At 34.4% G+C, this 21,131-nt stretch overlaps 2 protein-coding genes and 1 pseudogene across 4 annotated transcripts; all 3 read right to left on the bottom strand.

Annotated features, from left to right (window-relative positions):
- Positions 1-2,708: 2,708 nt before the first annotated feature.
- On the bottom strand, positions 2,709-6,850 carry LOC114191409 (annotated as a pseudogene).
- Positions 6,851-7,418: 568 nt separating this feature from the next.
- On the bottom strand, positions 7,419-8,882 carry LOC114191058 (actin-depolymerizing factor 7). The gene is made up of 3 exons (XM_028080214.1): positions 8,706-8,882; positions 8,014-8,273; positions 7,419-7,821 (listed from the first exon to the last, which is right to left on the bottom strand). Exons 1-3 carry the CDS (start codon positions 8,706-8,708, stop codon positions 7,671-7,673), a joined length of 414 nt encoding a protein of 137 aa, XP_027936015.1. The 5' UTR covers positions 8,709-8,882; the 3' UTR covers positions 7,419-7,670.
- Positions 8,883-11,523: 2,641 nt separating this feature from the next.
- On the bottom strand, positions 11,524-19,071 carry LOC114191056. 3 transcript variants are annotated; one of them, XM_028080211.1, is made up of 9 exons: positions 14,543-19,071; positions 14,283-14,384; positions 13,990-14,128; positions 13,382-13,470; positions 13,198-13,228; positions 12,919-13,004; positions 12,717-12,748; positions 12,518-12,557; positions 11,524-11,914 (listed from the first exon to the last, which is right to left on the bottom strand). In XM_028080211.1, the coding sequence occupies exons 1-8, from the start codon at positions 18,932-18,934 to the stop codon at positions 12,551-12,553; spliced, it is 4,878 nt and encodes a 1,625-aa protein (XP_027936012.1). In that variant the 5' UTR covers positions 18,935-19,071; the 3' UTR covers positions 11,524-11,914; positions 12,518-12,550. The 3 variants fall into 3 exon arrangements, with proteins under 3 accessions (XP_027936012.1, XP_027936011.1, XP_027936010.1); XM_028080210.1 differs by having other exon boundaries at positions 11,524-11,917; positions 13,990-14,140; positions 14,543-19,070; XM_028080209.1 differs by having other exon boundaries at positions 13,990-14,140; positions 14,543-19,070.
- Positions 19,072-21,131: the final 2,060 nt, after the last annotated feature.

The following is a 21,131-nucleotide window of genomic DNA, read 5'->3' as shown; positions in this document are numbered from 1 at the left end:
CGTTGATGAATCAAAATTATTGATAATTTATTGATGACCAAAATGTTGTTAATAAAAGATTCGCCAATAAGATAAATAGGAAAATTTGTTGGTATAACACTCCTTTATATATTTTAGGAAAAAAATATGTTTTTAATCTCTAAAGTTCGGCCTAAATTTGAAAATAGTCCCTAGTCAAAACTTGATCACTGTTTGGTCATTGTTTTTTCAAAATTGTTTTTAGTCTCTATTTTTTGATGACGTTAAAAGTAACAAAAGGCGTGTCACATGTTATTTTATTTTTTATAAAATAAAAAATTAGCGTCGACTAGGCCTTAATTTAGAAATGGTCTCTAACCGACGCTAATTTTTTATTTTATAAAAAAAAATTAATAACATGTGACATGTCGTTTATTATTTTTAACGTCATCAAAAAATAGGAATCAAAAACATTTTGAAAGTACAGAAAACAAACAGTGACCAAGTTTCGACCAACAACCATTTTCAAATTTAAGTCAAACTTCAGAGACCAAAATATTTTACTAACAAATAAGTACATTCGTCAATCATCACTTACAACCAAGATTTGTTAGTTGTTATTTGTTGTTTTCGGTAATTATCTATCACTAAATATTGTGATTTGGTCTTCTTCATCCTCCTCCTCTTCTTCTTTTTTCTCTTTTTTTTTCTTTTCTTTTTCTTCCTCCTCAACTTTTCCTCTCCTTCCTTTGTTGTGTTACTCTCACAGTCATGTTTGATGTCTGAGACTTCTTCTTCTCCTCCTTCCTCACTCTTTGTTTTGTTGTTGTCACCGCTATTATTATTGTTGTTGCCATCATGATTATTGTCATTATCTTTTTTTTCCTCTTCTCTTCCTTCTTTTATTATTCTCCTATTATTTTTTTTCAATTTTTTTCGATCAATTTATAACAAATATTTTATTAGATTTAACCAAAAATATTAACACGAATTATATTAATAAAATTACCAACAAGTTTTAAAAAGTACAACTACATATGAATTTATCGATAAAATTAAAAAAGATAATAATGATATATCTATCGACACTTTAAAAAAGCATTATTAATAAATATTTTTTTTAATAATTAAAATTTTAAAATTTACCTTGTAAAAGCCGTTGCATATATCATGTTTCATTAATATATTTTTTTCATCCATAAATTTTGTCTAGTTTAACATTTTTTGTTATAGAGATGTGTGACGTGAAATATACTGTGTTCTTGTCGTTGAGATGTAAGGTTTATTTATTTTTTGGTTAGATCACAGGATTATTTTGAAAAGTAATATAAAAACTACCGAGTAGCTTATATCAAAGAGTTAGGTGTTTATGTAGAATACACCGGCTAAAATCAATTATAAAAGAATCAAGACATTCTATCTTTAGAGTAGTCTTAAAAAAAAAAAAGTTTTTCCTATCACAGTGAATTAAAAACAAATATTGAAAAATAGAATAGATTATAGTGTATTTCTTCTTTTTCATCTCTTCTTCTCCTCCTCTTTTTATGGATTTATCATGATTTTGAAAGAATTCAACTACAGATGGGTTTTTAAAAAAATCTTATATTTAAAATCGTCTTCTTTAATAAACTCATTTTTTCTATTATAAGTGAACGAAAATGATATACTGAAAAGTAGAATAAAAATATTATATTTTCTCTCATTCTTATATTATGCACATACTTAAAAACATCACAAATACACTTAAAATGAGGTAATTTTAATAGTGAAAATAAATTAAAAATATAAATATAATTTCAGAAAATTTTAAAATTCTTAATATAATTAATTCAAAGTTTGGAAGTCTTAATGTAATTTACTTTAAAATTTTGGATTTTCAAAGAGTAGGTTTTAGAGGAGAATGATTATGAAATATGAATTATATATATATATATATATATATATATATATATATATATATATATATATATATATATAAACAAAGTTTTAAGCTTTATTAAAAAAATCACAACCACGGATATTAACATTATTTACTTGTTTTATTTTATAATTGCTTAGAAAATATTTAACCTCTTCATATCATATTAAAATGTTGAAAAATATTTAAGTCTCTATATCATGTTAAAATGTTGGAAAATATAGAATCACAATATAAATATGAGAAGAGAATAATTCATAATTACAAAACTTGAACCATATCAAATGAATCCCAAAATTGCTTTCGTAAATTCTTATAATTATGTCTCTCCGGAAGTAAATAATAATTAGAGGTGCTCTCATTTACATATTGGAGAGTTGTGACTTTGAAATCCTTGAATTTGTTTGATAACACAATAAATCCATTCCAAAGTAGATAGATCTGAGTTTTTTATTTTATTTTTTTTTTCTCTTTTTTTTTTCTCTGCAGTAGTTTCTTTTGTCTGCAGCAGCATAGTAACAACTATGGTAGCAACGACAATAATGCAATAATGAAGGATGCTTAAGTATGATCTTATTATTGTAGAGATACAGTTAGTAATTGTGAGGTGCATGAAGCAATAGTCTCACACAATTCTCACAATTCATTGTCTCGACCCAATTCCATTTTGGGAAATTTTTCATGCTGGGTTTTTCTTCCTACACACCTAATTTTTCTTCCTACACCTTCAGGTTTGACTGTGAAGACCTTCAAAAAAATATATAAATTATAAACTAAATATATTCGTAGCCAACACCTACAAGAATGAAGGTCGATAATATCGGTTTCTGAAATTTGGTAACATTGGATCCTTTAGTTTAATAAAATAAACTTCGTGACATAACAACCATGACAAAATACTATAATCTAAAAAGATCAATATTAGAGATGGATATAGGATAACGAAACCCGTCTCGTCCCACCCTGTTGCCAACCCTAATAAAGATCAATATCGACCACAAATGTTTGGATCTCCTCAACTATTCTTCGCATGTTCTTCACAACCATCATCTGTACAATGCTCGTAACGCGTCTTAGTGCATCCTGCAAGGGTAACAAGTAAAAATATAAGAATGTTATCAAATGAAAGTGTTATAATGATTATGTAAATAAAGTTACTCACTCATAAGCTGCCTAATGATTATGTTCTTCTGGGTACGGGATGTCATGACAATTACTAAGTAAGGAGATATTATATGGATCTCGAGGATATTCAAGTCCTTCTTGGTACTCCTATTTCACTTCTCCAACAACTTGTGACTTGTCAACAAAGGCTTGAGGGTCACCAACCAAAAAAAATAAAAAAAATTCAAGTCAAAACAGAATTTCGTACACCTGCATCTTGAAAGTCGATAATACCGATTTCTGAAAACTGGTAACTATAAACCAAAAGGGTAGCGGTGGAATTATAAAAAGTCGGACGTGTAGGAAAAAAAATTGGGGGTGCAGGAAGAAAAACCCTTTCATGCTTCATTACATTGAATTTGGAATCAAATGGCTTGGTCTTTGGGAAAGCCCTGGGCAACCCTTCAACTTGGAGAGCTTTCTTATTGATGATTATTCCTTAACAAGAGTTGTCTTTGAAACAAATTTATTGCCTTTTTCAAAGTTAAAACTCATTGTTGTGGCTAAAGTTAATGCATTTCAGCTTATAACCAAAAGTTAAACTTTAGAACAATTCTGCTATTTTATATAGCGCCCAACATGACACTATATTTAAGCTTAGATACTTAAATCAGTCACTTACTTCCTAAGAATTTTCAAGTGAGTTTCCAAATTATATATACAAAAGTTAGGTCGAATTAAATTTGTACATACTTATTATTTAACCTAATATAAAATACTCGGGTTGAATTAAATTTTTGCATTGCATTCAATCTAACCCTATTTACTCATTATTGATCGGATAAAGTTAGTTCAGTGGGTCACAAATTTTAAACTATTTGTTTCTATTGTTAAAATTTATAATTTTCAATTTTTTGTAGAAGTTATTCAGCATTAGGTTGAGATAGATTTGAAAGAACATCCCTGATTGAGTTCAATGGAATTATAAAGCTTAATCTAAAACTATCACAAAATTTCTGGACTAATCAGAAGATTATTCTACTAGTGTACCATTTTTCATCTCACGACTCCACACTGTTACTCTTACCATTATTGCTACGTAAATCTTATCTACAACCCCATCCACATAAAGAAAGTAAGAGTGTCTCCAATCCCTCTTCAAAAACAGAGTTCCGAAGAATACCCAAAACCCTGTTATGAAGCCAAGTGCAATAACTAAGTAAAACAACACCTTTTCTTTCTTATCACCGTTATCATTGTTTTCTTCATGGAACACTTATTCGCCAGGGGTCCTCCGCAGAGATGTGGATTGCCGGCAAAAGATCGATTATCAGAGGTCAGAAAATGATCATTTGTTGGAATAGAACCTGATAAATTATTGTAAGACAAGTTTAAGAAACCTAGATAATGGATGATGGACATGTCGGTCGGGATGGGACCAGAAAGGGTATTGTTGGAGAAATCCAGAGACTCCAGCGACTGCATTTTGTTTATATTGTTTGGGATTTTTCCTGACAAGTGATTATGTGATAAGTTGAAGCCAATCAACCCTGAAAGAGAGGTTACATCGTCAGGGATTGATCCCATGAGACTGTTACTCGACAAGTCTATGTTTACCAAATACGGATATGCGTATTTTTGTGTGTAATCATATTCATTTCCTTTCAAGAATTGCTTGAAATGCCTTTTTGCCCATTCGTCTGCATTATAAGTGAATGCTGGTGGTGCTTCGACTCCTTTTATCATCATACCCCGGAAATCACCAATGCAAGGAGGGATTGAACCTGACAAATTATTATCAGCAAGGTCCAAGATTTTTACATTATAGAACTGGCAGAGAGATGTCGGAATATCACCACTGAACAAGTTCCCCCGCAGTCTCAGAATTTCAAGAACAGCTATTGCTGCCCACCATGAAGGTATTTTTCCGGTAAATTGATTCTCACCGAGATCCAAAATCTGCAACCATTTGTTGCTTTGCAAGGGTTGAAAAGGCTCTCCATGGAGGCTATTGTTGCTCAAATTCAACCATCCCACCGTAAGATTCCCGAATGAGTTTGGAATGGTGCCGGATAACCGATTAGATGCCACACTTAAGACTCAGAAAAACTGCCTTCCCCAACAATCAGGAATTGTGCCGGAAAATCTGTTTTCTGAGAGATCGAGAATGAACAAGTTTTCCATCTTGCACAATGAGTCTGGTATTGAACCTTCTATAAGGTTAGTACGGAGATTTAGCCTATACAAGTTTGGAAGATGATGACCAAAATGTTTTGGAATATTTCCACTAATCTGATTGTTGGAGATGTCTAATGTAGAAAGTTGCTCTAGTGTTTGAACCCACTGAGGAAAATGTGTCAGATTATTGTAGGCCATTCCAAGGACTTGTAAATACTTGAAAGGTGGTTCCCAATTGGAGTCTGTCTTCAAATCCAGATTGTTGTATCCTATTTGAAATTCTATCAAATTTGAGAGGTTACGAAGGTGAATCTCTGATATGATACCTGTGAATGAGTTATTAACCATCCTTAAGGTCACTAGATTCCTCAGTTGTCCCAGGCTTTCAGGAATGCTTCCATTCAAGTGATTATTAGAAAGATCCAATAAACTTAAAGATGACAATCGTCCAAAAGTAGCTGGAATTGACCCATGTAGTTGATTATCCGAAAGATCTAATGTTGTCAAGGCCATCAAATTTCCAAAGGATGATGGAATTGGACCATAGAATAAATTCATTGCAAGATCAAGGATATTCAAATTTGACAGTAGTCCAAACCAACTAGGCAAACTGTCCTTAATTCCACTTCCTCTCAACACTAAAACTTCCAAATCGTATTTTCCACATCCCGAATAGTTTCCTGACCTAGCCCCGACCCTTCAAAAATAGGTATGCTAGATGACAAGTCTAATGATCGGAGAGAGCACATGTTTGTCAAGATAGATATCACGGAGGCTTCAATTTTATCAAAGGGATTATTGGAAAGATTAAGATTCACAAGGGCATCAAGATTAAGCAACCAATTTGGAAATGAAGTGAGATTGTTGTAGCCAAGGTTGAGGTCTACAATTGATCTCATGTTCAGAAAAGCATCAGGAACAGGGTCAGAAAGTAAATTTTGAGCAAGATTCAGAACTTGAACATTGGCAAGAAATGTAATTAACATGGCCAGCAGGAAAGTTCAAGTTGGTAAGATCACATCCACAGAACTCTACTTGCAACAAGAAAGGAAGGGTATCAAGAACCTGCAATAGATCATATGCCCCTCCAAGGCCTACTCCCTTCATTGCTAGGTGTTTCAGTGATGAAAGTTTCGAAAGCCAAGCCAGATCATCAACATCTAAAGGATTTCCACTGAAATCAAGAACCTGCAAGTTTGAAAGATTACCAAGTTGGTTAGGAACTTTTCCCATGAAATCACAGTCAGAGAGGTTAAGATGTGTCAGCTGATTCATGGAAGCAAGGAATGCTGGTATAGGACCATTGCCAAAAGAGATTCCTGTGAGTTCGAGATAGTTCAAGTGTCTCAACTCCAATATAGAAGGGTGAACGCCATTAGAATTTTGTGTTGAGCACGTGCGTACAAAACCGATTCGACGATAACTGCAAGTCTTTTGCCAATGGAGAACAAGCTTGACAACGTGTCCGGTGATAGCATCACATTGCACTCCTTTCCACTGGCAGTGATCATTTCCTTCCCAAGAAACAAACATGGAGCTGTTGGAGAAACTTCCTTTGAGACTTTCAAGTGCTTTTCGCTCTTCCATTGGGTGGTCAGAGGTTGAATTTGCACACAAGCACAATTGTGGAATTGCAATAAGGAACAACAAAGTGAAAGGCACAAGAAACAAAACGTTTGAGTCCGCTCTCATGTTTGCCAATAAGCGCAATTTTCTTGGATGGAAGAACTGGAATTCGAAAATCATGTTATATTACTTTGTGGTTGTTTTCGTAAGAAACAAAGTTTTTGTGGGGGAAGTACACGAGTCAACGCGCTTAGTAATTTGTGGGGACTTTGTCCAGATGACATTTCAAGGTCGTAAAGTAAAATGGTTTTCGTGAATTTTGGATCACGGAATCGATCATTATCTTCACGGTAGCTGAAGAAAATTGAATTGTTGAATCAATTCACATTTACGAAGCTGGCAACGAAACTTACTTAACATTAATTATAAAACAGATGTTGACTGAAATTATTAAAGAAAATAAACATATGAAATAACATCGTAACAGAGCTCCTGTCATACAGTTTTCTAATCGGCCTTTTGTATTTAGATTGCCTGACAATAAGCTCAATTTCTATCTTCAGTTAACATAAGTTTCTCATCATATGCTTATACCAATTATTCATAAAATTACACAGTCGTCAAAGGGTTTTTTTTCTAGTGTCTCACAACAGTTAATCTCTGCAAATTTAGAAGGGGAAAAAGTGTGGAGAAGAAACACAAGATCACAATAGAATTGCGGTGGAATGCAGTTGTACCTTCAAAGAATGTAGTGTATACAATAATAAGGTTGTTGGATAAAGCCTGTAATCCATGGCAGTGCTTTTCTAGGTATCATATTAAACTACCGGTTTACAATATAGGCCAGTTGAAAAAAAGAACAAAAAAAAACACAGCAGAAGTCAAACAAATAAAGAAATGAATACTGTAGGGAAAAGGGTGAAATCTTAATAATTGGATAACATAATTATATTGCCCTTGCTTTTATGATATCAAAGCTCATCTCACTGGGATCTGTTGCTTGCAACTCAACCTGAATGCCATCAAGTTCCCTCTTGAATCTGTCCTTGGAGCTCGCATACACCATCTTCTCTCTCACCTTTGATGTATCAGGAGCCCTGAACATCAGAAACAACAAGTAAAGATAAAAATACATCATAGCAAACTCTGTATTTGAACATCACAAACATTCATTTATAGACTAAGAATCCTATACTGCAATATGTTAATAGCTTTTCTGTCATTCTTCGTATTTCCAAAGATTAAATAAGCTTGTGTTAGAGAACAGGAACTGAGTGATATCATATTACCATGCAATGAAGAAAATCTTGCTTTTCTGGCAGTTTTCATTTGTTGTGAAATCAAAATCAAAGACAGCGTATCGGCACTCATTGGCAGGCAGAGATGAAGTGAAGTTCTCGTAGGTTTCTTCTGGGCTTCCAAGTTTCTCCACCATCACTTCGTAGTTCTCAATCTTAAACACAATGAAACGGTAGTTCCTCTTTGCCTTTAGCTCCTGGAACTTTAATTTACACTCGTCAAGAACAGCCATTCCAGATGCTGAGTTGGCCTACAATACGTTTTTCGAAACAGAAAGGAATACATTAGTATGAGTTCATATACAAATTTGATGATAATAAGAACCAGACTTAAGTTTTTTTAGTAACCATGTTATTGGCACGGACTTGCTTTGTCAATGACTAATTCCCATCAAAGAATCTGGCTCAACATGTTAATAGAATCTTCCCTTTCAATCTAATTCTTTTCCAATCCTAGGATCTTCCTTTAGGGGCCAAATCACGACTACTTCATATACTATTAAAATGTTGTCTTTTCTTTTTTGTTAGGTTCCCCCAGAAGATTAAAAGTTCTTAAGTGTAACGTGAAAAATTCTAGGCTTTCCAAAATCATAAAATTGGCTAAAAAATAAGCATGGAAACAACATCATGTGTGGCAATGTAATAACACATAAACGAGGGTTAGCGACAGAGAGAGAACGTACCATGTTGTCGTAGTTGATAGAGAAAGAGTATGGAGAAGTGAGATAGAAAGGGTTAGAGAAAGAAACAGAGAAATGAGAGAGAGAGAGGAGAAGATCCTTATTTTTGGGGGAGGCAAATGGTAATGAGAACAAGTTTGAGAGAAAAAGGTAGAGAAAGAGAATTTTGAGGAAGGAAACAGAGGTTGAAATCCCTCAAAACTTTTATGGGCGATAATATCCACGAAGGAAGAAAGTTATTCTGTGAAACCCATGCATTCTTTGCATGTGTACGTGCACTTCACTTTTTAATTCTAGCCATCAATTGCTCTATGTTCTGCGCTTTAATATTTTAATCATAAGAAACAAGTTTATTATATACACATTTTCTTTCATTTTATACTACCTTCTCATCAAAAAATTAATTTACGTCTTTTTTTAAACTGCTATTTGTAATTTGCGTAAGAGTGTGGAAGCAATTCTTTTTTCTCATCTTGGAAATATATCTAATTATTACAAAATATTTATATATCATTAATTAAAACAAAAACAAAAACAAACTATGGTTGGAATTTGGGATGTCAAAAAAATTTCATACCCGTGGGTATCTACGGATAAAACCCGCAACGGGTAGGAAATGAATATTAAAATTGGATATCCGCTACCCGCGGGTACGAGTATTTTTGATAGCCACATGTTAACCGGACGGATACGGATATCATAGTATTCGTACCCGTGAATACCCTTACCCGCTAAACTTTAATTCAGAAAAATACCTTTATATATATATATAAATATAAATATATATATATATATATATATATATATATATGTATATGTATATATATATATATATATATATATATGTATATATATATATATATATATATGTATATATATATATATATACATATATATATATATATACATATATATATATATATATGTATGTATGTATATATATATTAGTAAAAACATTATGAGTCTTCATTCAATAATGGTGGTCGGATTCTTACCCCATAACGGAGTAGATTACATCCAGATATTGTGGAGTCATTGATGTGTCTCCAAGACTTGTTATAACCAACATGGAAGGTAATGAAATTAACACTTTTACTTAGATATCTTAATTAAGTGATTGTTAGAAATTTTTAATTTATGTTTTCAGACTCTTCTAAATTAAAATTGGAATACATGAAACTTTATACAATATTGCAAGAGTTGGACATTGATGAAGTTAGTAATTTCTTTAATATTTCCATCAAAAATAAACTACATAGTGATTTTTTATTTGTTTGTTTTTCAAGAATCAATCGAAGAAATGAAACTTGTTGATCAAAATACTAATTATGGTTAATATTTGTTTTTTAAAATATTTTTGTAAATACCTGTGGGTACCCGCGGATACCCACAGATATGAAAAAAATAGGTGATACCCGCATAACGGATACCCGACAGATATGGATACGGGACGAATATTTATCCAGCGGATAGGATACGGGGGAACTGCTACCCGTACCCTATTCGCCCCGTTGACATCCCCAGTTGGAATCAATATTTTATCTTATCATGTTTTTTTTTTCAAGTTATCAAAGCTTTATATATAAAACTGTAAACTCTTCAAATATGAATGACAATGTAGGAAGAGCGATAATTGACCCATAAATACCAACAACTCAAAAATATTTACAAAAGAAATCCTTTTGGACTTCTTTTTTTCACCTACTTTCATGGTTTGTTCATAATTTTTATGAGATAATGCAGAAGTCTAAATAATATATGATTCATATGTTAGATTGTACAACTTTAAAACAAAATTTAAATCGTATAATTTAAAATATATTTTTAATTTTAAAATACTTTTTGAATTTGAAAATACATTATGAATTGTGTAATTGATAAATGTAATTTGAATTGCATAATTTATAATACATTCTTGAGAATGCATTTCTAGATTATCCAATCATCATGAATGTATTTATAGATTGTGCAATATTTTTGAACAAATTGATCCTAAAGATAACTCCAACTTTCTCTAACTATATTTCACTCAATAAAATTATTTCATTCAACGAATTTTTGGTAAATGTATTTTTGTTCCATTACTTCATATTCATTAAGCGAATAATATTCAATTAACGAATTGTTCTTTAAAAGATTGTTCACTTAATTGTTTTTATGAAAATCTCAATCCTCTAGATCTTCACATTAATCTTTTCAAGAATTTTTCTGTGTCACTAAAACTTATAATTAATGATAAGTGTATTAAAGATCATAAATCTAATAAAATTAAGATCAATTTAAAATATGTAAACGGATATAAATCACACCTTACATAAAATCTCCTCCTTCTAAGCTTACCTTAGTCTTTTGAAAAAATTTGATCAAGTTGGGTTTTTATGAAAAACTTAGCATCTGCCTTCCTTTTCTTTCTCCTACCTTAAGAACAAAGTTCCGTTTGACAGACCAGGCAATAATACCAATAGATCCATAAACAAACCCCTATGGAATATTTTTACCGGAACAAATACATGGTAGATGAACTTATTTTTATTTACCCAGTTTCCTTTGTAATTTTTAGTAGCAGAACAGTATCAATAGGCACCCCATTAACAAACGCAGTTCATAAAAATATAATATCAGAGTCTTGTACCTCACGTAAGTTCTTCATTCATAAAGTTTTAAAATTGTAGCTCGACCGCAACATTCATGCACATTTTCATTGTGTATGGTCATCACTTGCCAACTGGGTAACTCCAAATTTTGACCATCAAAGCAATTATAAAATGTTTCATAAATAAAGTTCACAAGACTCTTATTCTAATTTAAAAGGATCAAAATATTTTTTTCAAAAAGAGGCAATCCATTCTATATCTGCAACCAAAATGTCTCAACAAATGTCACCAACAGAATTCAAAAATATTGGAGCCATTTCTCATGTCGTATTTATTACTTAACATCTTAAGCAACCCTTTGTGGCATTTACCTTGTTACTGCCACAACTAATTCCAACGTAGAGAAGTAAACAAAAAATAGCTACGGAAAAACCAATAGAGAATTTAAAACTACCAAAATTGGGAAATCATGTCTGTTAGACATGATATAATCATCAAATCTTAAGGCAGAGGAACCCACGAGTGCGGGAGTACTGGTGTAAATTGACTCGTGCTCATCAGAAAGACCGTACTGCTCACATGAAACTTCGGGAAGAGGTTGTCCTTTAGTTTCCATTGCTGCTACAAATAATGGAATGCAAGTTGTCAGACATAATTACCATTACCCTTTCTTGCTTAACAATATATATATCAGAAGAAACTCATGGCTGAAGACACATGAATAGAAGAACTATAAACATATTATTCAGGGTCGAAGGAAAGTAATCCCCTGAATCATTTGTACCAAACTACATCCAAAAAAGTGAAGATGAACGTGGAATTTATTTTTCACTTGTGCACTACAGAGAGCAGTTTCTGAGATAGAACTTCTACTCCATATTTGAACATTTGTCTGAGTCCAAAATATTAACAATCATGACAAAGTCTCCTTCATACTTTGTCAATTGGACCAAACCTTGGACTACAATCTAAAACAGCAACTAAGAATACTTGCACTAATGAGGATCACATGTTGTAAGAGACACGAGCAAGGCAGTTGGGGGATGTATTATCCATTTCCACCCCAAAAAAGCCTACGTTTAATCCTTTCCCATATATTCTATGAATAAAGAATAGGTTCCTTTTGTTAACATGCGACTAGAGGCCTATTTTACAAAAAATGACGCAATGTACATCCCATTTGGAAAGGCTCAGTCACAAACCAAAAATACGAGCACCTACCTTGACCAAATTAATTGTCCATATCAAGATGTTTCATGACCTGAAAAATAGATACAAACACATATATATCAATATTAAAAAACAAGGTTACGAAATTCCAATGAATTTTGAGTACATCATACATATACATGATATACAACTAATATCGTGAAAAAAATGAAAAAGGATACTAAATCCAGTTTCTCGTTGAAAGACTTACATTTGCTGATGGCCCCCATTGGCTGCGAGCACCTAAGGAATACAAATTGTATGAAAAGAAAAGACTTAGAATGACAGGAAAATTTATGAAGACTAATCAACAATATCCAACATGACAGTTTACAAAGATCGCAGTTAAAAAGGAAAAAAATAAAAAAGCAAACGACACAACTGCGTAAAATCCAAATAATAGAGAATAACACCTTTGGATCATGACCATTTTGGGGGCAGTTACGGCTGTGGTGCCCACGTTTATGACAAAGTGAGCATTTATCAAACCTTATTTCACCTGTGCAACAGCAAAGAAACAATTTTTAATCACAAGATAGTGGATTAAGAAAGTAGAGGGAAACCTGTGACACTTCAGATTTGTGAAGATTGTATTGTAACAGAGATAGAACGTATATTATGCATGTTTCAGGTAAGTAGATTGTGAGCCCAAAATATAGAATGAAAATCCAGTCTCCTGTTGAAACACTTACTTCCATTGAAAGCCCCATTTGCTACAAGCTCCTAAGAAATATAAATTGTGAGAAAAGATTAGACTTTGCATGACGGGAAAAGTTAGGATAACAAATCAAAGTATCCATACATCTATATAGATTCCAGGAAAAGAGAAAAACTTATATGACAATTGTGTAAAACTAAAATAATAGAGAATCACACCTCATGCTTTTTTTCATTTTCACTTTGGGGGCAGTTATAGCCGAAGTGTCCATGTTGATGACAGAGTAAGCACTTCGCAAACCTTCCCCCTGCATCAGCAATGAAATAATTTTGAATCATTAGATAGCAGATTAAAGAAAGTAAAGTGAAACGGATTACATTTCAGATATGTGAAGATTGTATTTAATAGAGATTAAACGCATATAATGCAAGTGTCAGGCCATTAGAGAACGAATCCAACTACAGAATGAAAATCCCTAGTTGTGTGTTGTCCAAAATTCGTAACATATTCAATAAGACAAGGTGTCTAATTATCAAATAGAAGTGAATGGCTAAAAATCTGAGCTAATGAAAGAAAATACAAAAACTTATCATTCAAATAAGATCTCACCGATGGCCTGTAATAATAATATGTATCAAATTTATTCAGGCAAGCTCATACATTTACAACTAAGATCTGAAACATCATGTATTGCTGTTATGTAAATTTCAATAAAAAATTGCAAAATTACCAATTTGCATGAAACACGATTTTGACGCATGAAAATCAACAATTCTCGTACTCAACTAAAAAGCATCCCATGAAAAGCATTCAAATTTTAGCATACCCGCTTGAGAGACACCACATTGTCCAAGTGAATGGCCAATTTCCCCACAAAAGAAGCAGACTTCTTCATCCTTGGAAAGCGTTCTCAACCTCTTGCATTGTTCTAATCTGTGACCAATCTGTTGGCATGCCTCGCAACTCTGAACAAATTGCTACAATTTATACACGACAATGGTTTAACCGCATTAATCACAGAAGAAACAATCGTTAGGAATTGTTCATAATTTTTCCAGGCTAGAGCAAACATAGAATTCAATCACAACAGAAACTAAATTTGCAGAAGCCACTACATACCAAGGAACGTCCACCATGATGTTTAGAGGGAGATTCAGTGACTTTGAGACGCTCAGTTCTATAAACCGGGTTTTTAGCAGCTCGCTCTGGATTGCGTTTGACCTGGAAATACCAAAGTTCTGTTTACTAAGGACAAAATCTAATAATATCAATCTCAAGAAACAGAAGAACATTGTTCCTTAGAATCTGTTAACGATTTAGGAGATTTCAGCTACATATAATACAACCAATGACGAAACTATATGTATCCTTCTACATACCATAGATTTTTTAGCTGTGGGTCCTTCTATCTTCTGAACTGAGGTTTCTGCAGTTAGATCAGCATTGCGTTTCACAGATTCTAACCCATCGTTTTTTAGTGCACTATTACTTTCCTTACCCTTCTTCTTCATCTGTTCTGGGTCTACAGGGGTTGCAGGGTCTATGGGGGGATCTTGGCCTGTTTGAATTGTTGGCTCTATTGACGGTGCAGCTACAGGATTACTTTTTCTCAGATCAGCATTGCGTTTCTCATATTTTAACCCGTCGTTTTTTAGTGCACTGTTACTTTCCTTACTCTTCTTCGTCGTCATCTGTTCTGGGTCTACTGGGGTTGCAGGGTCTACTGGGGGATCTTGGCCTGTTTGAATTGTTGGCTCTGTTGAGGGAGCAGCTACAGGATTACTCTTCCTCTTTTTCTCACTCACCTTCTGATCTTGGTCTATTGGGGTTGCTGTGTCGTTTGGGGAAGCTTGGTCTGGTATTTTAGGGTCTATTGAGAGTGCTACTGCCGTTTCAGGTGGCTTGCCACTGGATTCTGCCCCTTCAGGTCCAGGGCATTCTTCAATTATTCCTCGAACTGCAGGTGCATGATTAGAACAAGGTTCAGGCTGAGGATGTTGTGCATGCGATTCACTCGGTTTTGTCTCTTTTTTCTTTTCTTTCTTCATTCTTTTTTTCTTTCGGGGCTCCATTTGACTTGGTATGTCTATTGAGGGCTCTAATTCAGGTTTAGAACCCGCTTCAGAATGCTCTATGTTAACTTCAATTAGCTCTGCCTTTTCTTTAACTTCTAAGGCCGTAGTGGCTGCTATGTATAATTGGGGTGCCACTTCAGGTTTAGAACACACTCCAGAGTTCTCAGCGTTGGCTCCTGGCCCTTTCTTCACCTTACTTTTCGGTTTCAGGTCCAGGGTGCACTGTTGAGGGTTCTCTGTGCTATTGGACTCCTTTGGTTCTGGTTCTGATTCTGCTTCAGCCCCTTGAGACTTAAGGGCTTTCTTTTTTTTCCTCACAGAATCCTTTTTACGGTGCGTGTCTTCTGGGGCTGTGGAATCAGGTAAAGGGCTTTCTTCACTTATTCCTGATACCCCAACTTCATTAGCATCAACTTGTTTTGCTCCTTCCTTCATAACATCAGATTCCACACCTATCGAGATTGAAGGGTCGCAAATCTGAAGCTGTTGCTGTTGACCTTGCACATTCTTCCTCTTCTTTCTCTTGGGAGTTGGGTTGGGGTTCTGTGTACTTCTTTCAGCTCTATCAGAACATTGATGTCCTCCTTCTTCATTTGGCTCATCAGATTCCAAACCTATCCGGATGGAAGGATCACATATTTGTTGTGCACCATGCAAATTCCCCTTCTTGGGATTTGGACTAAAGTCACATATTTGATCTGCACCTTGCAAACCCTTTTTCTTCCTCTTCTTCTTGAGGGTTGGGCTAGGGCTCTGTGCAGTTCCTTCGGCCTTTTCCTCATGGGAAATAATTGGGATTGGTGTATCCAGTAAGGGTTTAGGGCACAACCCCTCATTCTCATTAACATCACCTTCCAGTGATCCTTCATCCTTTTTAACATCAGGTTCCACACCTATCCGGATTGAAGCCTCACATTTTTCGCCGGCACCTTGCAAAATCTTCTTCTTCCTCTTCCTCTTGGGGGTTGTGCTAGGGTTCCGTGCAGTTCCCTCAGCATTCTCATCATGGGAAATAATTGGGATTTTTGTATCCAGTAAGGGTTCAGGGCACAAACCCCCATTCTCATTAACATCACCTTCTTGTGATCCTTCATCCTTTGCAACATCAGGTTGCAAACCTATCTGGATTGAAGGGTCACATATTTGATCTGCACCTTGCAAAATCTTCTTTTTCTTCTTCTTCTTGAGGGTTGGGCTACGGCTCTGTGCAGTTCCTTCGGCGTTTTCCTCATGGGAAACAATTGGGATTGGTGTATCTAGTAAGGGTGTAGGGCAGAAACCCTCATTCTCGTTACCATCACCTTCCCGTGATCCTTCATCCTTCTTAACATCAGGTTCCACACCTATTTGGATTGAAGCCTCACATTTTTCCACGGCCCCTTGCAAAATCTTCTTCTTCCTCTTCCTTTTGGAGGTTGCGCTAGGGTTCCGTGCAGTTCCCTCAGCATTCTTCTCATGGGAAACAATTGGGGATTTTGTATCCAGCAAGGGATCAGGACACAAACCCCCATTCTCATTAACACCAGCTTCTCGTGATCCTTCATCCTTCGCAACATCAGGCTCCAAACCTATCTGGATTGAAGGTTCACATACTTGATCTGCACCTTGCAAAATCTTTTTCTTCCCCTTCTTCTTGGAGGTTGGGATAGGGCTCTGTGGAGTTTTTTCGGCCTTTTCCTCATGGAAAACAATTGGGATTGGTGTATCCAGTAAGGGTGTAGGGCACAAACCCTCATTCTCATTAACATCACCTTCCCGTGATCCTTCATCCTTCTTAACATCACCTTCCACACCTATCAGGATTGAAGGCTCACATTTTTCCTCGGCACCTTGTAAAATCTTCTTCTTCCTCTTCCTCTTGGGGGTTGGGCTAGGCTTCCGTGCGGTTCCCTCAGCATTCTCCTCCTTGGAAACAAGTGGGATTTTTGAATCCAGTAAGGGTTCAGGGAAAAAACCCGCATTCTCATTAACATCACCTTCTCGTGATCCTTCATCCTTCGCAACATCCGGTTCCAAACCTATCTGGATTGAAGGGTCACATATTTGATCACCACCTTGCAAAATCTTTTTCTTCCTCTTCTTCTTCTGGGGGGCTGGGCTAGGGCTCTGTGCAGTTCCTTCGGCCTTTCCCTCATGGGAAACAATCGGGATTTGTGTATCCAATAAGGGTTTAGGGCACAAACCCTCATTCTTGTTAACATCACCTTCTTGTGATCTTTCATCTTTCTTAACATCACGTTCCACTCCTATCCGGATTGAAGCCTCACATTTTTCGTCTGCACCTTGCAAAATCTTCTTCTTCTTCCTCTTCTTCCTCTTGGGGGTTGGGCTAGGGTTTCGTGCAGTTCCCTCCGCATTCTCCTCATGGGAAACAACTGGGATTTTTGTATCCAGTAAGGGTTCGGGGCACAAACCCTCATTCCCATTAACATCACCTTCTCGTGATCCTTCATCCTTCGTAACATCAGATTCTACACCTTTCCGGATTGAATGGTCACATATTTCCCCTGCACCTTGCAAAATCTTCTCCTTCCTCTTCTTCTTTAGGGTTTCGCCAGGGTTCAGTACAGTTGCTTCAGAATTTTCCTCATGGGAAACAATTGGGACTGCTGTATCTACCAAGGGTTTAGGGTACAAACCCCCATTATCATCAACATCACCTTCTCGTGATCCTTCATCCTTCGTAACATCAGGTTTCACACCTATCCGGATTGAAGGGTCACATGTGTCCTCTGCAACTTGCAAAATTTTCTTCTTCCTCTTCTTTTTTAGGGTTTCGCCAGGGTTCAGTACAGTTGCTTCAGAATTTTCCTCATGGGAAACAATTGGGACTGGTGTATCTACCAAGGGTTTAGGGTACAAACCCCCATTATCATTAACATCACCTTCTCGTGATCCTTCATCCTTCGTCACATCAGGTTTCACACCTATCCGGATTGAAGGGTCACATGTGTCCTCTGCAACTTGCAAAATTTTCTTCTTCCTCTTCTTCTTTAGGGTTTCGCCAGGGTTCAGTACAGTTGCTTCAGAATTTTCCTCATGGGAAACAATTGGGACTGCTGTATCTATCAAGGGTTTAGGGTACAAAGCCCCACTATCATTACCATAACCTTCTCGTGATCCTTCATCCTTCGTAACATCAGATTTCACACCTATCCGGATTGAAGGGTCACGTGTGTCCTCTGCGACTTGCAAAATTTTCTTCTTTCTCTTCTTTTTGGTTGCGTTAGGGTTCAATGCAGTTCCTTCAGAATTTTCCTCACGGGAAACAATTGGGACCGGTGTATCTAATAAGGGTTTAGGGTGCAAATCTCCATTCCCATTAGGATCACCTTGTCGAGCTCCTTCTCCCTTTGTATCATCGGATTCCACACAAACCGCAATTGGAGGGTCAGATGCCTGAAGCTGTTCTTCACCATGCACATTCTTAATCTTCTTCTTCTTCTTCTTGGGGTTTGGGCAAGCATTATCTGCAGCGGCTTCAACATTTCCCTCTTGAGAAAATGGTGAGTCTACTAAGGGTTTAGGGCATACCTCAGCCTGGAACTGTTCGTTTGATCCCTCGTTTCTCTTCTTTCTCTTTCTCTTCACCTTCGCAGTGGCACCAGGTTCCGGAGAAGATAGTGTTTGAGGATTCTCCTCAGCTTTAACGGATGACTCGCTCGGCGGGTTGCCATGGCTATCGATCACAGCCATAACAAGAGATTGATGGATTGAAACACTACATAGGAGATATAAGGCGAAGGTGCTACTTAGCTAAAGCAACCGGCGCAGATTAGGGTTTAATTGGGGTTTCTCTTTTTCAGAGTTATCAATTTTTTCTCCTTTTTTTTTTTCTAGAGTGAAACCGCAATTTGTAAGGGCTTTTTAGGGATCTCATTAATTCACTGCTTTATCTTTACGACTTTGCCACCAGTAAAAAATAATCGACACAGTTAAGAATGGATCACCAGATTTACAGTTCAAACAAAAAATCTTGAATGTTTATTATATTATTGTAGAACTTTATTAAAAAGGTTTTAAAAATTAAAATGGCATAATTTAAAGGTTAATATAACATAGAATATTAATATTAAAATTAAAAGTCATTTTTACCTTTAGTATTATTAAGGTTAAATTATACTTTTAGTTTCCATTTTCGTAGCAAAATTTGAATTTGGTTCCTCAATTATTTTTTATCTCAATCTGGTCCCTATTTTGGAAAATGTGACCCAATCAAGTCCTTTCCGTTAGGGGTGAAGTAAGCGTGTTAAATAGGGTGCCACGTGTCAGCTTCTGAATTTTTTGAATTTTTTTTTTTTTAATTTTTTTTATTTTTATTAATTTTTTTACAATTTTTAAAAAAATTAAAATTTTGCCACGTGTCAAGCTGACATCGTGTCATGTGGTAGTGACAGTGCCACGTGTTACTATTTGGGAGGTGTCATTTTCTCATTCTCAATTTGGTCCCTCTATTTTATTCTTTGTCTCAATTTAGTCCCAATTTTTGTAAAAATTATGCAATTTCGTTCCCCTCCAAATTAAAACAAAAATTATAAAATGTTATACAAATATTTTTATTAAATTTGATTTTTTTATTCAAATTGATATTTTTATTATATATTTTCAATAAAACCAAGTTTCTTTAAATTTGTTTCACATTAAATTTTACTTACAATTGTTTTCAACTTTTAAATTTATTTGTTTTTTATTGTTACATAAACTAGTTAATTTTTCTTAAATTATATAATTGTTATTTTTATACTAACTAAAATATTTGTATAGAAATTATTGAATTTTACACATTTTAAAAATATGTAATTATTTAAAATATAAATTCAAATAAAAAACAATATTAAAGTACAATGTAATAAAATATCAATATAATTTATGAATTTTTTTATTAACATTATTTTCTATTAACAACTTTAAAACAATTTTAAATAAAATTTAACGTAAAATATAAATTAAAATAAACTTAATCTTGTTAAAAATATTTACTTGAAATATCAATTTTGATAGAAATATTTGTGCCTATTTATATAGAAATTAAATTTAGTTTCAATTTGAAGGGGGACGAAATTGCATCATTTTTACAAAAATTGGGACTAAATTGAGACAAAAAAAAATAGAAGAACCAAATTGAGAATGAGAAAATGACAACTCCCAAATAGTGACACGTGGCACTGTCACTGCCACGTGGCACTATGTCCACTTGACACGGCAAAATTTTAATTTTTAAAAAAATTTTAAAAAAGTTAATAAAAAATATAAAAAAAGTTCTAAAAATAAAAAAATTCAAAAAATTCAAAAAATCCAGAAGCTGACAAGTGGCACCCCATTTAACACCGTTACTTCACCCCTAACAGAAAGGATTTAATTGGTCAAATTTTCCAAAATAGAGACCAGATTGAGATAAAAAATAATTGAGGGACCAAATTCAAATTTTACTACGAAAATAGAGACTAAAAGTATAATTTAACCTATTATTTATTACATAAGAAAAATTATATTTATTACATAAAAAATATATATAATAACTTGTATCATAAGTGACAGTAAGAATTTATTTCAATATATATTATAATCTATTATTTAAAACATTTATGAAAATATCAGTCACTTTTTTTTCACTTTCAGCAAAATTTGGAAAAATCGTTATTTCAAAAGTAAATTTAAAAACCAAAAATAACCCTTCACAGATGACAAATTTATAATGCACCGGATCTTATGTGCTAAATGCGGGTATTCCTTTGCTTGTTTTGTCCTTCAAATCTTTTTTTTTAATTTTTCTCCTATATAATGAAAAATTCCCAAACAAAGTGTTTATATCATAAAATTATAAACTTAAGATGTTTTATACTAATAATAATAATTTTACTAAAATTAATAATTTAAATATAACACTACTTGT

The sequence above is a fragment of the Vigna unguiculata genome, chromosome 7, assembly GCF_004118075.2.
Source record: "Vigna unguiculata cultivar IT97K-499-35 chromosome 7, ASM411807v1, whole genome shotgun sequence".
Classification (NCBI taxonomy): domain Eukaryota; kingdom Viridiplantae; phylum Streptophyta; class Magnoliopsida; order Fabales; family Fabaceae; genus Vigna; species Vigna unguiculata.
This window is presented reverse-complemented; position numbering and strand designations above follow the sequence as displayed.

Excerpts from the sequence above, each read along its gene's own strand:
- LOC114191056 (XM_028080210.1), bottom strand. The coding sequence starts at position 18,934 with ATGGCTGTGATCGATAGCCATGGCAACCCGCCGAGCGAGTCATCCGTT. Across the intron at positions 14,385-14,542 it reads CCACAGCTAAAAAATCTATG|GTCAAACGCAATCCAGAGCG; the intron begins GTATGTAGAAGG and ends TGGTATTTCCAG. Across the intron at positions 13,229-13,381 it reads AAAATGAAAAAAAGCATGAG|GAGCTTGTAGCAAATGGGGC; the intron begins GTGTGATTCTCT and ends TATATTTCTTAG.
- LOC114191058 (XM_028080214.1), bottom strand. Across the intron at positions 7,822-8,013 it reads AAGATTTTCTTCATTGCATG|GGCTCCTGATACATCAAAGG; the intron begins GTAATATGATAT and ends TCTGATGTTCAG.